Raw genomic sequence first — 19,090 nt, 5'->3', positions numbered from 1 at the left:
TTGACAAGCCAAGAAGCAGCTGCTGGAAGGAGGTTTTTACTTGCAGAAGCGAAATGACATTCAGCAGTTCGTTTCTGGGTCAGCTGAACAACAAACTGGCTAAGAGGAGGGATTCTTATATGGTTCTATGTTTTTGAAGTTTTGGGGTTTGTGCAACATGGGCTTTGTGTTTTTAAAAAGGTTTGGACGATTTCCATTGTGAAATATCCTGTCTTGAATGAGTTTTCTGCCTGCTTGTAAATGGAGCCGAACTTCCGGCTTCCACCTTCTATTATCTCTAAGCTCCAGTAGCTGTTTTCTTCTTACAAAGTTTCGTTTATGCAGCTGTCAGGAATGTGGAATGAGTATCAGGCAGGTTCCTTGTTAGCAGCTTGATTTTTCCTTGCTTTTCTGGGAGCCTTTTCTTATGAGTAAATATTTTATTTGGGGAAATGAAGAGGGGGGAATTTGATTCCTTCCCGGAGCAGGTTAGTGGGGTGGGGAGGGAATGGGGATTTTGAAGTAAACTTCCCCTTGAGTGGGGAGGGAATGGGGATTTTGCAGCATCTTTCCCCTGTCACGCCCACCAAGCCACGCCATGCCCACCAAGCCACACCCACAGAACCGGCAGTAAAAATTTTTGAAACCCACCACTGTTTCAGTGGTCCATGAAAGTAAATCTATAGTATGTAGATAATAAAGTTGAAAAAAGGTGAACAACATTTTTACAGAACTATAGATACGTTGAGGCTGGGTGTGACAAGGAATGGCTGGGAGGGGAGTGGCCAGACAAGGCACCCCTTGATGTGAGTGACATTGAGTTGGCCATGCCCACCCAGTCACATGACCATCAAGCCACACCCACTGTCACATGATCATCAAGCCACGCCCACAAAATAAGTCATGCCCACAGAACCAGTAGTAAAATAATTTAGAACCCACCCCTGCAGTCAATGCATCCTCAAGATCTGCTTGGAGCCCAGGAGATCCCACCTGCTCTCTAAGAGAGGTGCAGAATTCTAGATCCAACCAAAGTATGGTTGATACAAGGAATGCTGAGAGTAACATCTGGAAAGTCACAGATTCTCCCTTCTCTGCATTTAGTTCTAAGGCAGATACTTGGAAGAGAACCTCAAAATTGGTGAACAATCATCTGCTCGTTCTGCACTCTCTGTTTGAACGCTGCCCATGCACAGGATATGAAGGGGTAACACAGAGACTTGGAACAAACCATTTTCATTAACTAGGGAATAGGAAGGATGGGTAAAAAAGAAGTTAGGAATAAATATTTACGATCACCTGCATAAAACTGTGGAGCCTTATGAACAAACATCTATCTCAATATAAAATTTGAGTCCACCAAAGCCAAATCAGTTGTATATTACTTTTAACAACTGGATTTTGCTTCTGCTGGTTGCATGGAGTGCTAAAGAGACTCTTTATCACAGGGAATCCTCCTTGGTGCTCCACCTCGTTTCTGATATTCTCTGCCCTAAACCAAGTGCTGGGTATCTATGGCAAAAGCCTGGAAATGAACTGAATTATGGAAAGAGCCCTGGGATATGTAAGATGCTTGTAGTAAAAGAAAACCTTTCTAAAATCTTAACAAATTGGGATCACTTTGTTTTGCCCCAAAACCCCATTAGGCTGAAGATTAGGACTGCCTCTGGGAGCGATCTGGAGATTTGGGGATGGGGGAGTGAGGTAGAGAGGCAAAATAAATTCCAGCTTCCAGAAATGAGGCATTGGGAGGCAGAAAGGTGATCTTAGCCCAACCTGAGACAGGCATAATAAATTACACAGCTTATGAACTTTTTTTTTCTGTTGAGATCAAGAAAACCATAATCTATGGCTCTCCCACAAAGTTAGAAGTAGCTACAGTAGCTAGCACTTCATCTCTATGTACAGATCAAAAATGAAAGATTAAACCACTTTGGCTGTAAGAACAGTTCAGTTTTCCTGACCTCCCCTTTCTCACCAGAATAAAGCAATCTTGTACACCTGCACTACTCCAGGAAGTTTTCTCTCTCTTGAAGCAAGAAAGTGCAGTGGCTCCTTCTGAAACTCTCTTCCCTTCTCTCACGCATCAGGCATTGGAGCATATGCCCATAGCACAATCCACCAGGTACCTTGTTTCTACTTACCGTTAGGACAGAAGCTGACGTGGCCCTGGCTGAGAGAGCTGCAGGTTTGCTACCTGTTTGGAAAGGGAAGGGAGGGTAGACCACAGAGTTCTGGATAGGAGGCTGGAGGTGCGGAGGAATGTTTGTGCAAGGGGAGAGGCCTGCAGCCAGCACTTCCTTATTGGAGACTGGAAAGGAACAGCCTCAAAATAGATTGTCTGTGCCAAACAATACAGAGGAGGAGGCATCCATCTGTTTTGGTTTCAGAGGCTGTGTGACAAATGAAAAGAGACTAGCTGAGCCAGACCCCATTATCGCAGTAAGTCCAGCAAGTTAGCTGAACTACTAGTGGGTCACTGGTAATGGCAGAGAGGCTTCTCGGAATAGTTATTTGATAACATTTTCCTTTAAGAAGTGTGCACCCCCCACGCACGCACACAAACACAGCATGGCTAAGCTTCTGTAGTCTTGTGTCATTTGCAGGGTGTCAGAACTGATCATCACTTTGCAGACCAATCACTTTGCATACAGCAAGATAAACCCATGCACTAAGTTTAGCATCTTTGCAAACTTAGTGATTGTCTTTGGAATGGTAGTGGTGGTAACCAATGAAGAAAGCAGAATGTAGCCGGCATTAAGCAACTGTAAATTTCTTTACAATATTGTCCGTATTGCTAATCTAAGATCTCAGATTCTCCGGGCTGTAGGATGTTGGTGCTTATTAGCTTTTCAGGGTGGGATAGCTATTACTCGTTACTTGTTTGGGATGTCTGTATTTGTGCTGAATTTGTAACTTGAAGGCTATCTCCTCTGTGAATCAAATAATAAGAAAAGCTGTAGCCTTCTGTGCCATGGTTTTAATGATGGATTTTCATTCCAGTCATGGCTCTGAGGTTGTCAGGGGTTGCTTCTGCATTCTCACATTATGTCTATGGTGCAAAAATGCAATTACGTGGCTCCACCTCTTCTGGACACGAGGTTTGCCTTGGAAGCATCACCTGCATTCGGGTCCCATTGGATTTCCATCAGATGGTGGCAGATGGGCTCACTCTAAAGTAATACAAGTGTTGTGTGCTGGCCTGAGTCACTTTCATGTGAGATGACTAGTTATACAACTACGATAAAGAAATAAATAAATAAACATCATCCACCAAGATGAATTGTGCAGAGCTAGCAACAAAGCCTGCTCCTATTCAGACAATGTTCTACTTGCCGATCAGGAAACTGACACTAAAAAAAAAAAAACCAACAACAATCTCAGGTAGGTATTTGGCAGGAATAATATTCTTAAGGTGGGACATTGCAATAGATTTAAGCAGGGGGGGGAATTTTTGTTACAAAGTCGGTCCATTGTTAGAAAATTGAACTATCGGATTGCAGGGGCTGCTTACATGTTCTGTAGTGTGTGTGTGTTGGGTGTGACCGACAGAGGGGCAAAGAATAAGAGCATTTCCCAGCTCCATTCCAGGGTGTTTGCATGTTCTTCCTCTATTCAGGGTGGAGAGGCCCATTACAAATCAAAAGATTTGTCCAGTCCCGGATATCTAGACGGATGTGAACACATAGCTGAGCCTGAGAGGTGGAGCCAACCAGGGCTACTGTTGGGAATGGTATGCTTCTGTGTGCAGGACTCAATTATGTAGTTTGCCAAGCCACACAGAAAGAAGAATGATTTGCAAAGGCACAAATGCCTCTCCTAGTGAAAGCAAAGCTTTCCCATCGGTGTCAAAGCCTGAGCTACTGTTCTCTCACCCTGTCGAAAAGCATGCTCCAAGCTCTGTGAGCTGACAATATGTGAAATGTTGTAGGAAACAGCCTGTATGAACCCATTTCTTGAAATCAAACAGCACGCCAACATGATCTGTGACCAAAAAAAATGGCCTTTTCTTTCAACAGTTGCCATTTAACGCAAATCATTGTCTGGGAAATGCGGCCAATCGGTTCAGCCTTGAGAGAAATTAAAAATGAAGAGACCGCCTCTGAGCATCTACAGAGTATGTTTTTTTGTATTATCGTGTATTATCGTATACCTTGTTATTATCGCAGATCTGGGAACAGCACTAAGATCTTCCAGTTTGGAAAGAGACTATGACTGGTATACATTTGGTTCACATATTTTCCAATAGCCACACTTCCTCCCAACTCAGGAAGCCCACTGAGAGGCTATAATGAGCCTGGATCTGCAGAGATCTTGGGCTGTCTAACTAGCTACTGATGCCCAGCGATTCATGTATGAATAAGTGAGCATGGTTTCATTGCAGTCTTAAGTTCTCCCAAAGGTTACTGTTTTTAATTAATTCAGTATTTTTAGAAGTGAAAACCTTTATCTGCTGATCCTGCACATCTAACAATTATTCAACCTAGTAAATTTAGGACACATTTGTGCCTGCTTAATTTTAAAGTTGGTAACCTTACCCCAAATTGGGTAAGTCCACCCTTGATCATTTTAACAGTTGGGAAGGAGGCTACTAAGTAAACATCATTTGCCAGTCAACGTTGCTAATAGGGCTCTTCAAACAATGTTATAGCTGAAGGATGAGGTTTTTGACTAAAGTTTATGCGATAATAAATCAATCTTCAAATTGCCAAAAAAATCTTTGTTTTTCTATTTGTATGTGCAACAAAAGATTTATATGATTAACCCTCTTGGAAATGTTTTCAGTTCAGCTTCTTGCTAAATGCTGTTTGTTCATTTGTGGTCCTAATCATGAGCCAATCTCAAAATAATGTGCTAACATGCATTGACTTTTTTTTTTCTTTTTGTAGGAGAAGGAAAGGAGGAGGTAGAATACATTTTACAAAAATACATATTCTGGCATCTTCTCTCTATTGCAAAGGGCTTCCTTAACCAATCCTTCCTGGATTGGCTAACCAAATAGGATTCTCATTTATTTATTATTTTCAACTTTCTACAGTAACAGGACCCGCATCGGCAGTCTGTGGTAAGAACTGTAGCAAATCCTAAGAATCGCGGCACAGAGTTTTCATGGACAGATGGACAAAATGAAAAAGGAGTTTGGTAAATGCCTTTATTAGCTACTGGGTGCAGGTCTACTACTTGGCCAAAGTGAGGGTGAGGGTTGCACAGGAAATATAATACTACTGTTTCTGCTGCTAAGACCTGGCTCAATGCTGGACACGGCGGATGGACTGGATCTGGCTGCTATGGGCTTGGCTGCTATAGTCAGTGTACTTCCGATATTCGCCATTCTGTCGATCCCGTTCCAGGATATATTGGTAGCCTCGGTAGCCTGGATATTGATATGCCACCCACCTAGGAGGATAAAACAGAACATAGGGATGATAGGCAATTTGACACATGTTCCTTCATTGGAAAGGGAACAGCACATCTTTTCCTAGGCTGGTGTTTTGGGAATGTGTTTAGTGCAGCAACCTAAATTGTATTGGTTGTGAAGGCTAAGTGATATAGTCCCAATGTATCTGGAGGGTGGTAGGTTGGAGTAGCATAGCTACTTTAAAGAAACTGCCTCTCTGGTTAAGCTTTATTACATTGTAACAGCTAAGGTGAAGCACCCATCAACCTGAGTGACATTGAGTTGGTCACGCTCACACAGTCACATGACCACCGAGCCACGCCTCTCCAGCTGTTCTCTAGGGCAGAGAACCGGTTGTTAAGTTATTTGAATCCCACCACTGAATTTAAAACTATGGAGAAAAGTGACCAGCAAACTCTCTGCTAGAAAAATGTAAGGTCAGCTTCCTCTTTTGGGGATCTTCAGATTTACAGTGATCATTGTGCACTATCATCATAGCTATTTTGCTTGTGAGTAAAGTAGTCAAATACATGTACAGAAGATACCAGAACTGTAGGACAGATGGTCTTATTAAATCAAGGTATACTCAATAGATGCTCTCTGATACTTACTATCTTGAACAGAAAATTGCACCAAGAGAAACAGAAGGCATCACTTACGCTCCAGAGAGAACTCTGATGGAGGCTACTTCCTTGCTGCTCCATCCCATGGCTTGCAATGATGGATAATCATCAGTCAGCTCAAACTTGTATCCTTGGAAGTTCTCTGACTCATATAGGGTCACTCTGCTGTCATTGTGATTCTGCAACATAGCATAAAGTGGAAGATGTCTCAGAGTAGGAATAAACACAAGCAAAAGAGATCACAATGATTTTTCCAAGTCTCAGGGCTTCTTTTCGCCATCTTGTACTTTTAGATATTTTTGGAATGCCTCTCCAAAGAGATATGGATGTTGGTAGCGCCCAGATCTCTTTCCATCTTTCCTCAAATTTGTTTAAAGATAGGGCAACATGGTTCATGCTTACTGCTTTGACTTGTCCTGGCCCTCCCCTTCCTAATATGTCCTTCAGCGTGTTGGGATCTCAACTCTCAAGAGTTCCCAGTCAGAAGCCTCAACAACTAGACTGGCTGACAGTATAGACAGATGTTGTCTATGTTGACAGGTGTTGACAGGTGTTGTCCTAGAACACATCTGGGGGCAGCAGGATTGGAGAAGGCCATATCCTTACTTTGAGACTTGCCCCTATTTTAAAGCTTTCTGCCTCCTATGTCAAAACAGAGCACTATTAATTGCTTTGCTGGGTCAGAACCAATTGGGAAGTTTGTCTAATCTGCCAGTCCAATAGCAGTTGGCAGGTGCTTTCAGGAGTTCATAACTTAAGTGGACAACAGTGGTGGTGATTGCTATTCTCATTCTTCGACATTTAAAACTAAAACCAAGCAAAAACCAAACAAATCACATCATGGTTTAGCGGGATTATAAACCCTGTCAATATGGGGGGGGGGGGGAAGAAAGCAAAGTTCCTTGGAGATAAACAACTGCATCAGTTACCCCATGACTTTCGTCATTCTTTCTTTTCATCTTCGTTTCCCCCCCCCCTCTATTAATCCTTTTTTCTATTTCAGTGGCCCTCTAATAGCTAGATATTGCAGAATTAATGAAAAGGAAGATAAGGGCTTCTGTGAATTGTAGTTTAGACTTTGTATACATAATGCGCTATGCACAAGTGAATCCCTAGCAAATTAACTCATAGCTCATTTACTACATTTATCCATCATCTTATTAATCTTCTGGACTTATGCAATTCATTGTACCCAAAATGATCCACAGAGACCAAGTTCAGACAACATATTAGACTAAAATTGACTAATGTATGGGGACTATTTATTTTTTCCTTCTAAATTAAGGTCGCCGACTCTCATGTAGCTTAACTCTGCATCTTCCTTGGATAACAACTTGTGTTTATAACCAGATAGTCCTCGACTTACAACCATTTGCTTAGCAACTGTGCGAAGTTACAACGGCACTGAAAAAAGTGAATTACGACTGATCCTCACGCTTATGACCATCATAGCATCCCCACACTCTCACGATCAAAATTTAAGCGCATCGCCAACAGCCTGTTTTTACAACAGTTGCAGGCAATTTGCAACCTTCCCAGCCAGCTTCTGACAAGCAAAGTCAATCAGGGAAGCCGGATTCGCTTAACAACATGATTCACTTAACAATGGCAGTGATTTGCTTAACAAACATGGTAAAAAGGTCATAAAATTGGGTGGCAACTCACTCAATAACAGTCTTGCTTAGGATAACAGCAGCAAGATTGTTGGTAGCACAACATTGGAAGAAGGACTTTTTGCCTACTATTGATGACTGGATATTGAAAGTAACTAATTTAGCTGAAATGGCTAAAATTTCAGCATATTTGAAGGATCACACACAAGAAAGATATATACAGGACTGGAGAAGATGGATTGATTATATACAAAATAAGTATCAGACCAAAAAATATCAAATAGCTTATGAATGATTTCTTTTATCTGTATAAACGCTATATAAGTGATATTAGAAGTTTTATGTCTAAGAAGCAGGATTTTATACATGGGGGGTTAAGAATTTTTTTTAGGGGGTGTTAGTTTAATGATTGGTTAAGCAATTTAGTTTATTGTTAAAAGTCAATAGAAATACCTTGTGTTCTGCTCTGGGAAGTTGGGGAGGGGGAGGGGGGTTGGGTGGGAGGGTTGTGGGGAAAATGTGTTTGTTTTAAAACTTTTTCAATAAAAAAAAATAAATAACAGTCTTGCTTAGGCATGGAAATTCTGATCCCCATTGTGGTCATTAAGTCGAGGACAATCTTAATTCTCCCCAAGCAGCTATTGTGAATTTCTGTCAATTATTGTGAGTGTGCATGCATGGAAACATCTGATAACCTGCTTCTCGGGGGAGGGGGAGGGGGGACGGAATTGAAGCCCCGGATATTATATGAAGAAAATGCCTTCCAACTTTTCAAGTATTTAGGATTTGTAGCATCCCATGGATCTAAGGGGTTAAGCTGGCATCATTTTGTCTCTCTCTCTTCCTTCCATTGCACATCCTGCAGCCTGAACTCCGCCAAGTGATCCTGCCAGCCGAGAAGGAGATGCTATCTTGCAGTCCTTTATTAAAGTGCGGACATAATCTGACTGGTTCTTATTAAAGCCCACAGATGGGGACGTGCAGAGATTTTAAAGCCCAGTTCAGAACCGAAGCAGCTGCTTTCGAGATGGAATGATACGTGCTGGATATAGCTTTGTGGCAATGGGTGTTATATATTCTGACTCTCTCTCACACACACACAAAACTGTCCATTATGCCTCTTTTAAAATCCTAATAAATAACACTCCTGCTCATACTGGTCATTTGCTTCGGGTAGCTTTGTAATATGGTCTTTTTAAAATCTTTCACCTAAATTCAAAGTGCCTAACTTACTTGTTTGTCTTCCACCCAAAACTAAATTATTATGAATGCATTAAAAAAAATTTCCCACAAAGGTGACCTTAGCCCCACCCAGTAATCTTTTGGATGGGCAAATTTGGACAGGATTAACACAACACAAGGCAAAAATCTGATTGGCTAGCTTTGAGATAAATGTAAGCAGCAGTGGGAGAACTTAACTTTCAGACTTGCAGGATTCTTTACAGTAAAGTAGAATTAGTTTATTCTACAGTAAAGTAGAATTAGTTTACCACCAGTTTACCTGGTGGTCTTTCCTGTCTGGTCTACCTAGACAAACTGACATCAATCTTGCAAGTCTGGTACTCTCGTACAAAGAGAGGAATTTCAGGAATGGCCTCCTAACCTCAAGGAACTCTGCTATGTGCCAAGCACCTGGCTGCTTTGTTGCTACACCAGCAGAAGTGGATGCATAAATGATCAATTTGCAGAATGCCATGATATAACTAATGCAACAGAGCTGGGGGCAGAATTTGATGTGAATGTGAAAATGTTTATGACAGGCAGGCCCGGTGGAGTTTCCCACTGATTGCATGCACCCAAAGTGACTTTTGTGCTAAGCTTGCTAAAGAAAGCAGCAGCTAAGCTCATGGAAGGCAACAAACTGGTGCAGGACAACTTATCAGGATTTCATGCATAAACTCCAAGGACACTTTGGGGATCCCATACAGAGAGTAATTGCTAGGAGAGAGAACTGGAAGCTCAAGCAGACACAGAGGAGAGTAAGGTCATATATTTTGGACTTTAAGTTACTTGCTGGCAATGCAGGGTGGAAGGAATGACTTAGCCCCGATTGACCTGGGGCTGGCTGAGGACCTAAGAGATAAGCTAATGATGCAAGGGACCCCAATTACCCTGGAAGAGCTATGTTAGCATTGTGTACTAATGGGCTGCTGACCAGAAGAGTTAAGGCAGGGAAGGGACAGGAAGGGGAAAAAAACCTACAGTTTGTCTCCCTCCCAATGGCTTCCTCTAAATCCAGCATGGGAGAACCCATGGAGATCTGAGCAACCGAGAGATCCCTGTCATCAGGAGAGAAACAAAGAAGAAGGGACCCCAGGACTGTGGGATCCCAGGACACATAGCCAGATAATGCCCGGTGAAAACATCAAATGAAGTTTCATCAAACACAGCAACGAGATGCAGAACTTGTAAACGAAAAAAGCATGTAGCCAGTAAATGCCCAGGTCTGAAGCAGCACTTCAAGGAAACTTCATTAGCCCCCCCCCCCACACACACACACACACATACACATCTCCCAAGAACTCTGAAGGAGGACCTTTCACAATTTGAGGATAGTTCAGATAAGACAAACTTATTTAAATACTCCTGTTATTGTTATTTAGATTCCAAGTGGAGGGTGGAAATTTCTGTCTGAGGCAACCACTGATTTCATAGATACAGAAATAATATAGAAACTAAAGTTATAGAAAGCCCAATAATAGTTGAGATGATTGATGGACAGCCACTAAAAGCAGGGCCAATTCTTCAACTCATGGCTCGGGTGCAGTTTACCATCAAAGATCACACAGAGCTCATAATGCTCTATGCCACTCCCTCCTTCAAGCGCCCACCATCTTTGGAATAGAGCAACTTCAGCCGCATGATCCACATGTAAGTTGGACACAAGTGACCCTCTCATTCCACTCCCCTAAAATGCCCGCAACATTGCTTGCAGGCAATGAAAGCTTATCCTCCACCTCCCTCCAATGCAGAACAAACCAAAAAAATATGCAGACTTTGCAGATATGTTTGGAGAGGAAGAGACAGCTCTGCTACCCAACCCCTTCCCAATCGGGCACATGATTGCACCGTTAGTTTGAATGCCAAAGCCCAAAGCCCAGCAGAGACAGCATTCCATTTCTACCTGCAAATTAGCTATTTTCAAGAAATAAATTAGTATGCAATACCCTTTTGTGCAGTTATTTTCCTAAAAGATCAATTCAAGTGCAGCATTTGCCCCCATTCCCCCCTCCCATGTTTTGGGCTTCCCTTGTCTGGTGGCCCTCTTTTTAAACAAAAAGGAGCCTTTTGCCCATGGGAGAAATTCAGGATGGGTCCTGAAGTATTTAAAATACTTTTTGAGTATTTTAAAGAGCACTCACGGCACATCTGATAGTGCGGAAGGAGAGTAGGTGCTCGGTCCTATAAGCACTGTTTCCACTCCAGGCCTCCCAGTGAGGATAGTCTCCTTTCTCCAAAATGAATTGCTGTCCTTGATATTCAGGATACTCAAAGCCTACCCAGCTATGGGTCAAGAAAAGAGAGGGGGGAAAAGCATGAGGACGTGTGGTTTCAGATTCTAAAATCAAACTCAAATTCAGCTCAAATCTTAATAGCATCACCCAAAAAGTTATGGAAAAAAAGATATATGATATAGGACATTTGTCCCAATTTCTCCTCCACAGTAATGATAACAAATGCACATTTTTTTAGTTCTACAAATATTATTTGGTGAAGCAAGTATTTGCTGTGCCTCTTTTTAACATAACTACCGTGGTAAAAAGCATACATGTTCTTTAAGAGTTAAAATACAGTAGAAATAGGAGTTGAAGTATAATTGTTAATATGAGGAAACAAAAATTGTAGAAATGAAAGTGGGTACACGGATATTATGTATATATGTAAATAAAGTTTAGAAGTATATGTATAAATGATATAGTAGAAATAAGAGAGGGAAAATATGTAGAACTATGAAATTTTTGTCAGCTGTGAAACTGTTGAAACAGAAAAAGTGTTAAAGCTTTCCTTTTGTTTGTTTTTTAAAAAAACGTTTAATAATTTTTTTTTTTTTTAAAAGAGTTAAAAAAGATTGGTCACCCTACTTCCTACATATATGATTATCTTCTCTGCAGCATTGTGATTGCTGTAAATATTATTTGATGTTTGGGGTAAACATAGAAGAAGTTGCTTTGCAATCAAACGAACTATTGTCCTTTCAAACCTACATGGATTCTCATTGCCAGAAGAGTTTTAAGAATTCAAGCAGTGTTATTTCAAATGAATGGCCTCTCATCCCAGGTGCAAAGTATTAAACTTGTGGCCCTTGCATGTAAAGCAGGTGCTTTGCTACAGAATTACGCTTTCCCTCACTTTGTGTAACTCTTTGCTAGAGTTTATCTTCTATTTATTTCCCTTTTAAATAGCTTGTTTATGGAAGTATGTAATGCAGAGTACCAAAGCAAAAGTAACCTGGAAAAGTAATTCATATTTTGACTTTGCTATCTACAAATAGTTCATTAAAACTGTTAAAGAATTAGTATTTTCTCAAAACCCACAGGATCATATTCTGAAAACGGCTCAGTGATTTCCAACTATTCAATTCTGTTTAGAGCAATTAAGCAATGTATACATGATACACATGTGATATTTAAATTCATCTACATACCTCTATAGATGTATTTAAATATCACATGTATAGTCGGGAACGACTAGCACATATGTGCTAGGAGAACTTTTACCTTTACCTTTATATACCTCTATAACTCAACAGAGGTTTTTTAAAGTGTCGATGGCAGAATAAGATACCTAGGAATTTAGTAAGCAAAAACACAAATTGTTAAAATTTGTAGCAGTTCTATCTTTAATGTCTGATTTCCTAAGATTTCCTTCCATCGATCAATTTCTTATCAGCTTTAAAGATGACTGCTCCTTTATTCATCCATACTCCATGTGAAAGGTTCTCAGAATTGACTGAAAAGGTTCTCAGAATTGACTGAAAAGACTATAAAGGTAATGTAATTGGCTGAGTTGGCAAAATTGACTGCTCTAATTTAAAAAAAAAAGACTAGTTTTGTTTCCATTTGGAAACCACTTCTCGATTTTGTACTCAAAACTGAAAAAACGAAGCTTTGATTTTAGATTTTGATGACTAGGATGACTTCACTCTTAGAGACATGGCATGAAACATTTAGAAATGTAAAGTCAAAGGTTGAAATTGTAACTGTTTTTGTATTCTACTGCCCTGAAAAAGTGGGATGCAATGACCTTTATTTTCTTTTTCTTTTTTCACTTCTTTCCTCTTTAACTTTCCTAAGTCTGTTTCAGTTTTTACTTTATCATATTATAAACTTTTTAAAAAAAGAATTGGTTGAAAAGACCAGAAACTGCTGTGGTCTTCCCGTTGTACACTGTGAACTGCAAAAACACTTACGGGCCATTTTCCACTTTGATGGAGCGAATCTTGCGGAAACCACGTTCCATGACATTGGGGCATTCCATCAGGAATTCAGAACGCTTCCCCTGGAAATTTTCTTCTTCCCAGACAATGATCTTGAACTGCCCCATGCTCTCCATGTGGCTGGTCATGGGTAGATCTTTGGCTGTGGAGGTGGAATAGGATGGTTAGGAATCCGTTTGTGGAGCAGCTGGAGATTGTATGTGTAGAAGGGGAGAGATACATAAGTGTGAGTCACATCTGTCCCTTCTAGCAAAGCCCCTCAACTATGGACCAAGATGTCAAGGAGGAACAGTGGCAAGCATTATGCAAGATTGCCAAAAAAGAGAAAAGGAAGACTTAGGGAACACCTTAGAGGCTGAGAAAAGGAAAACTGTTCAAAACTTTGTTTTTAAGCAAAACAGGATTGCATGGCTACTGGATGGATTGCAAGCACAGATAAGGAGTCTTCCTTCTCATCTACTTTTCTTCTCCCTTTATGTTATTTATCTTTCTCCCTGACTAATTTACATAATGGAGCCCTATTTTCTACTGGCCATGCAGAGACTGAAGAGGTGGTAATTAAGAAGGCCTTAAGAGATTCATTCATTGGATGACATGGCATCTCAGCTCTTACACATCATGTAATCTTGTATACTCTCATGCAAGGCATTTTTCATTTTTCTAGACTAAACCCTAATTTACTGATTATGCCACCATTGGCTGGATTCAAACATAATGCTTAACCATAAACAGAGAATTAGAAAGCATAAGTGAGGTCACACAACACACCAAGACAGAATCAAACCATATTACACCTTACTTGTGATGCTATGCACTCAGCCATAAAGACATACACATGCCAACAGCAATTATATTAGACAGGAAGGAGAGTCTTACCCTGAGGAGCATGTTTAGGAGTATCATTCAAGAGCAGCATAGTCAAAAAGTTGGCATTATTTATTAGCATGATTAAAATTGCCAGCATTCACTCAATACTCTTAGCTAGATCTACTGAAGAATTAGTGGTTATATTCACACAGCATGCTTTAATCTTGTTTAAGGTTGAGCAGGGTTTAGTATGTGGCAAAGACAGCCTGAACATACAGTAGAGTATAGTATTTGGGCAGGGGCATTTTAATTTTCTGAATTGGGCACCAAATGCCTTCAGCAATCGCGAATCCTTCTTTGAATTCATAAATCCCTGATCCGGAGGAGCACCAGAGGATTCTGGAATAGAAGGAGCCTGGCCAAAGGGAATTCTCAAATTCAAGGAACTTTTCTCTTGCCTCCCAATTGCGTAAGGCAAGCCAAAGCCAAGAGCCTTTCCTTCAAGGTTGCCTCATTCGCTACCCTGGTGTCAGATTTTGCACCCGCGGAATTCTATGCACGCCTCCCAATCAGGTAAAATCCAGCAGGTTCTGACAGGTTCTGGAGAACCAGTAGTAGAAATTTTGAGCAGTTCGGAGAACCGGCAAATACCACCTCTAGCTGACCCCTGAGTGGGGTGGGAATGGGAGATTTTGCAATATCCTTCCCCCAGGAGTGGGATGGGAATGGAGATTTTGCAGTATCCTTCCCCTGCCACGCCCACCAAGCCACGCCCACAGAACCGGTAGTAAAAAAAAAAAATTGGATTTCACTACTGCTCCCAATCCCAAGTGTATAGGGAGGAGTGTAGGCATGCGCTCAAATGCGGGCGCGCACACACCTGCAGACCTCGGCGCTCCGCTTCTTCTCTCTCGCTCTGTCGACATAGTCTAATAGCCCTGCTGAGAATATGCGAGACGCGACGAATTAGAAAGGAAAGCTGAAATGCCATCGGACCCCGTCGGCATTCCAGGTCGAGCCGTCCAGTTGCGAAAGAGGCTTCCCCCTGCATTCCGACCGCAGCATCCCTGCCCCCAAGCCAGCGAAGTAGAGGAGCATCAGCCATCCAGCGCCGGCGCCTCCAAAGGGCTTCTAAGGCAATCCAAGGCCAAGAAAGCGCCACATCTCGGCGCAGCGCGCTGATCCTCCGCCGACCGACCAACTGCAGACTTAACGTCCCAGAAAAGCCACCGCCACCACCATTCACCCCTAAACCCCACCGCAAAAAAAGAGCGCTTCCCCAAGTTCAGGGAAGGCGGGGGAATCCTCAAAAAAAAAAAGAGTGTCAGGATACCCCCCCAAAGCAGCGCGCAGGGACTTACCGTTGGCGGAGCAGACAAGGGCAAAGATTGGAGATAGGTGGCTGGGGGTCCCCGGCCGCATTATATAGCCTGGCCTGGCCAAGTGACAAGGGGAGAGCACAACAGGTTGCGCTGAGTCAGCGAAGGGGCAACTATGGGAGGGCGGTCAGCCGGGCCCTGTCCATTCCTCTTGCCCATCCTGGCGAGATGCCTCGCCTCCCCGAGGCCCATAAAGGGATGAAGCGGGCATGTTAGCTTAGCAGTCGAAGAGCGAAAGATAAAGGCCCTGACGCACCGATTCCCTTTCACCTCGGAACAAAGCCCAGCTCAGCTGGAGGATTAAGCTCGCCGCCCTTTTCCCAGGCCATTGCGCGGGAGGGACCGACCGGCCGCCCTTCCAAAGCGCAAGGGGGAAAGCGCCCGTGGCGCCGCCGCCGTCGCGAGGCGAGATTAAGCGCCAGGCCTTCCCTCGAAATGGCCGGCCTTTTCCCCCCCTTCAGAAAGAGTCGCGCTTAAACCGGTACTTCGAGGACCCTCCAAATGACCTGGCTTACTACCTAGCAGAGGGGGAACCAAGCTGGCCTGCTTCGACGGCTGCTTTTCCCTCTTAAATCATACCCCCCCCCCCAAGGAGCGGGCTCCACGCTTCTCAAGAGCACTTTTTACACGCGTTTTTGCTTGTTTTTTAAACTCGCGGGAAGGTTTTCCTTCGTTTCACAGCAGGAACTAGAGATATCTCCCCCCCAAAATCAGCAGGCCTCGCCCTGTGAGGTTGGTCGGGAGGCAGAAGACAGCGCCAACGAGGTCGGGAAATCACGCATAAAAATGTCAGTCGTTTCACAACCACCGGGGTTTCCCTTCCATCTGCAAAAGTTCATAGTTGGGTGGAAAGTGAGCACGGCTCGATCCTTTGCATTTCCAGAGAAAGCCCTATGGGAGCCACACTGAATTTTGTGTCCCAGAACCAAAATCGGTTCCATTAAGATTTGCTAGTCATTGTACAATCTCTTCAGGTCCCGCTAGAGGGCATAAAAGGGCAGGGATTGTACATGGAACTGCAATCGAGGAGACTGGTTGGCAGTTTATTTCCTAAGAAATAATTAAAACTTCATTTTCTTTCGTGGAGTTCTCCCTAATGATAATTCCCAAATACGTGTATATTAAGGTGGGTTAGTCCCACGGCCCACTGTTCACCTCTATTGTGGTATTCTTCTCTCAGATCTTTTGAAACAATTTTGAATTTTTTTTTTGAAAAATGTATACATTTTGAAAAAAATGTATACATATGATCCTGATCCTGTGCTTTGTGCGATTTTGTGTAGCATTTTAAGGCATTTTAGGTGTTTTAAAAATTACAATGTGTCTGAAATTTGATCTGATCAAAATAAACCTGAAATAAATTCAAGAATATATCAAGCTAATGAGGTTTTTGCCCAGGGAAATAAAGTAATATCTTTTAATAAACTTTGATCGATTCTTCTATTGAAATATATTTATATATTATATCAGGCAGTGCTTTATAGTGATTAAGCTAGAATGGGGTGCATTTTTTAAAAATTGCCCAACCTTAGTGAGCCGTTTTATACATGGAAATGACATGTCAAATTCTGATTGTATTATAGGAGACCTGTGTTAATCTATTTTAGTGAGAAACTAGTAGTAGCTTTTTCAAGCTCAATTTTAATAAATTTGCTCATTGGAAAAGCTGCTACCAGAAGCTCCTTGATTTTTGTTTAAATGCTGAGTACATAAATTTAAAACAGCATTTGTTTTAAAAAGTGTTTAAGCTGTGTATTTGTTTAACCTCTTTAGTGGGATGAAAAGGTGAAAAAATCCAATTCCTGAACAGTTCATGCCCCTGGGAAAAGGCTTATGAGTTGAACAAAAATAAAGGTTCCCCAAGGTGAGGCACAAAGCATGGCAGATAAAGAGAAGCACTATACAATGTAACTCACACTGCTTTTTTCTGGGATTTCCTGCCTAATTGTTTAGGACTACAGTTGTGCTACTGGTGTATTTTATTTGAGGCCCCTTGCTTGTTCTCGTTGTGTCATTCTGTACTTTACCTTGACCCTATTCACAGGCTGTCCATCACTTTGTTGCTTGCCGTACTCTTAAGAGGAATATGGATTTGTTGTGAATTGTGCTTCCACCCAATAAAAAGCCAACATCAGATGGAGAAGTGGAGTCGAATCATAGCGAGATTGTGAATTTGTTTATTATCAGGAAAAAGGAGGTGGGGTAAAAGAGAAAAAAAAATTACCTGTTTTCTAACATCTTTTGCCTGATTCAGTATCTGAAGATGTTGAAACATCTAGAGATGTTTGACTCCAGTATAATTCTTAGAACCTTTAGCAAACCTAATCTCGGCTGGAAATTGTGGGAGCTGTAATTCTACATCTCTGAAAATTCTACATTCTACAGATTGTGGAAAGCTGCTTGGAGAACAATTGCTCCATTGTGGCTACTTAATGTTATCTCCAAGATATTCTGAATAGCCATCTAGCCTTGCAGCTGGAAATCTTTTCTTTCTGATAAAGTTTTCACTCTCCCTGATTATGTCAGGGCTAATCATTACTTCTTCCAGAGATGGAAGAGTCTCTCATTTGCTGGAGGACTTAAACAGGCTGTATGGCTATCTGTCATGGATGGGACAGTTGTGGACTCTTGCAGTGAAGGTTTGCAGTGAAGGTTGGACTAAATGTTCTCTGAGCTTACTTGCTACTTTTACATTGTTTGGTTCTACTGTGTAAATCAGTTGGATTGGTCTAACCCATTCTACACTGCAGGAAAACAGAATGCTATACCCGGCAAGAAATAGTTTAGGTAGACCTTGTTTAGTGACCACAGTTAGGCCTGGCAATGAACTTGTTGCTGAGTGAAACTACAAGTGTGCTTCTTATTTTGCTTCAGCTTTTCTTTGCTTTACAGACATACAAAGGTCATAAGTGTGAGGACTGGTCATAAAGTTACTTTTCCATCACTGCCGTAACTGTGAATGGTTGCTAAGCAAGGATTACCTGCAACTGCATTTCCCCCTAAAAACAATGTCAGGTTTACATGTTAAAGAACAGTCAATTTGGTGTACTGGTTAGGGCACCAGGTTAGTAACCAGGAGGCTGTGAATTGTAGTCTCACCCTAGGCACAAACTCACTTGGGTGATTTTGGGCTAGTCCTTGCCTCTGAGCCCTAAGAAGGACCCAATGGCAAACCACTTCTGAAATCTTGCCAAGAAAACTGCAGGCACTTGTCCAGGTAGTCCCACAAGTCAACACTGACTTGAAGGCACATTTCCCGCTCCCTACAAGCTGTACTAAAGGGCCAAGCTACTTATATAACCTCTATTTTGGCCTTCCTATTTCACTGTCCTTTATGCTTACTGGCTTGGCATGATTGAATAAAAGACTTGAGTTCACTCTTTGTGTTAAACTATTGTGTACTTTGTTCATTAGCTTAGTACCATGTATCCATTATGTCTTAGCATTTTATGCAAAACAAGGCATTATAGCTTGTTGAAGAAACTATCACTTAAAAATCCTGGGTTAATGATTTTTTTTTTTAATTGAAGATTTGCTTGGATTTAATTTGTGGGAAGCTATGGATCAAATTACCACAAAGGTTGATTTCACATCACCAATTTTTAAGATGTCATTCCCCACCCCCACCCCATCTTGATATATTCCAAAAGCAGTGAAGCAGTATCTGTCTGCATCTGACCATCCTACCAATATTGATGGACATATTCAGCAGACAAAATACCTGTTTTAAATCTAACATAAGCTTAAAAATAACAGTTTGTAAATTTGTTTCTATATTATATGGACTTTGTTTCATTTAATAAACCTCTAAGTGATCTACAAAGAACAAAATATTATTTACTTTGTTTTCTTTT

The 19,090-nt window shown here is 41.7% G+C and overlaps 1 protein-coding gene across 1 annotated transcript; it reads right to left on the bottom strand.

Annotated features, from left to right (window-relative positions):
- Positions 1-5,228: 5,228 nt before the first annotated feature.
- CRYBA2 (crystallin beta A2) lies at positions 5,229-14,783 on the bottom strand. The gene is made up of 5 exons (XM_070957145.1): positions 14,738-14,783; positions 13,024-13,192; positions 10,976-11,117; positions 6,037-6,179; positions 5,229-5,376 (listed from the first exon to the last, which is right to left on the bottom strand). Exons 1-5 carry the CDS (start codon positions 14,781-14,783, stop codon positions 5,229-5,231), a joined length of 648 nt encoding a protein of 215 aa, XP_070813246.1.
- Positions 14,784-19,090: the final 4,307 nt, after the last annotated feature.

Source organism: Pituophis catenifer, unplaced genomic scaffold, assembly GCF_029215685.1.
Source record: "Pituophis catenifer annectens isolate HBS135680 unplaced genomic scaffold, rPitCat1.0.hap2 SCAF_1, whole genome shotgun sequence".
In the NCBI taxonomy this organism is placed as follows: domain Eukaryota; kingdom Metazoa; phylum Chordata; class Lepidosauria; order Squamata; family Colubridae; genus Pituophis; species Pituophis catenifer.
The sequence above is the reverse complement of the archived record's forward strand: the minus strand, read 5'-3'. Positions and strand labels throughout refer to the sequence as shown.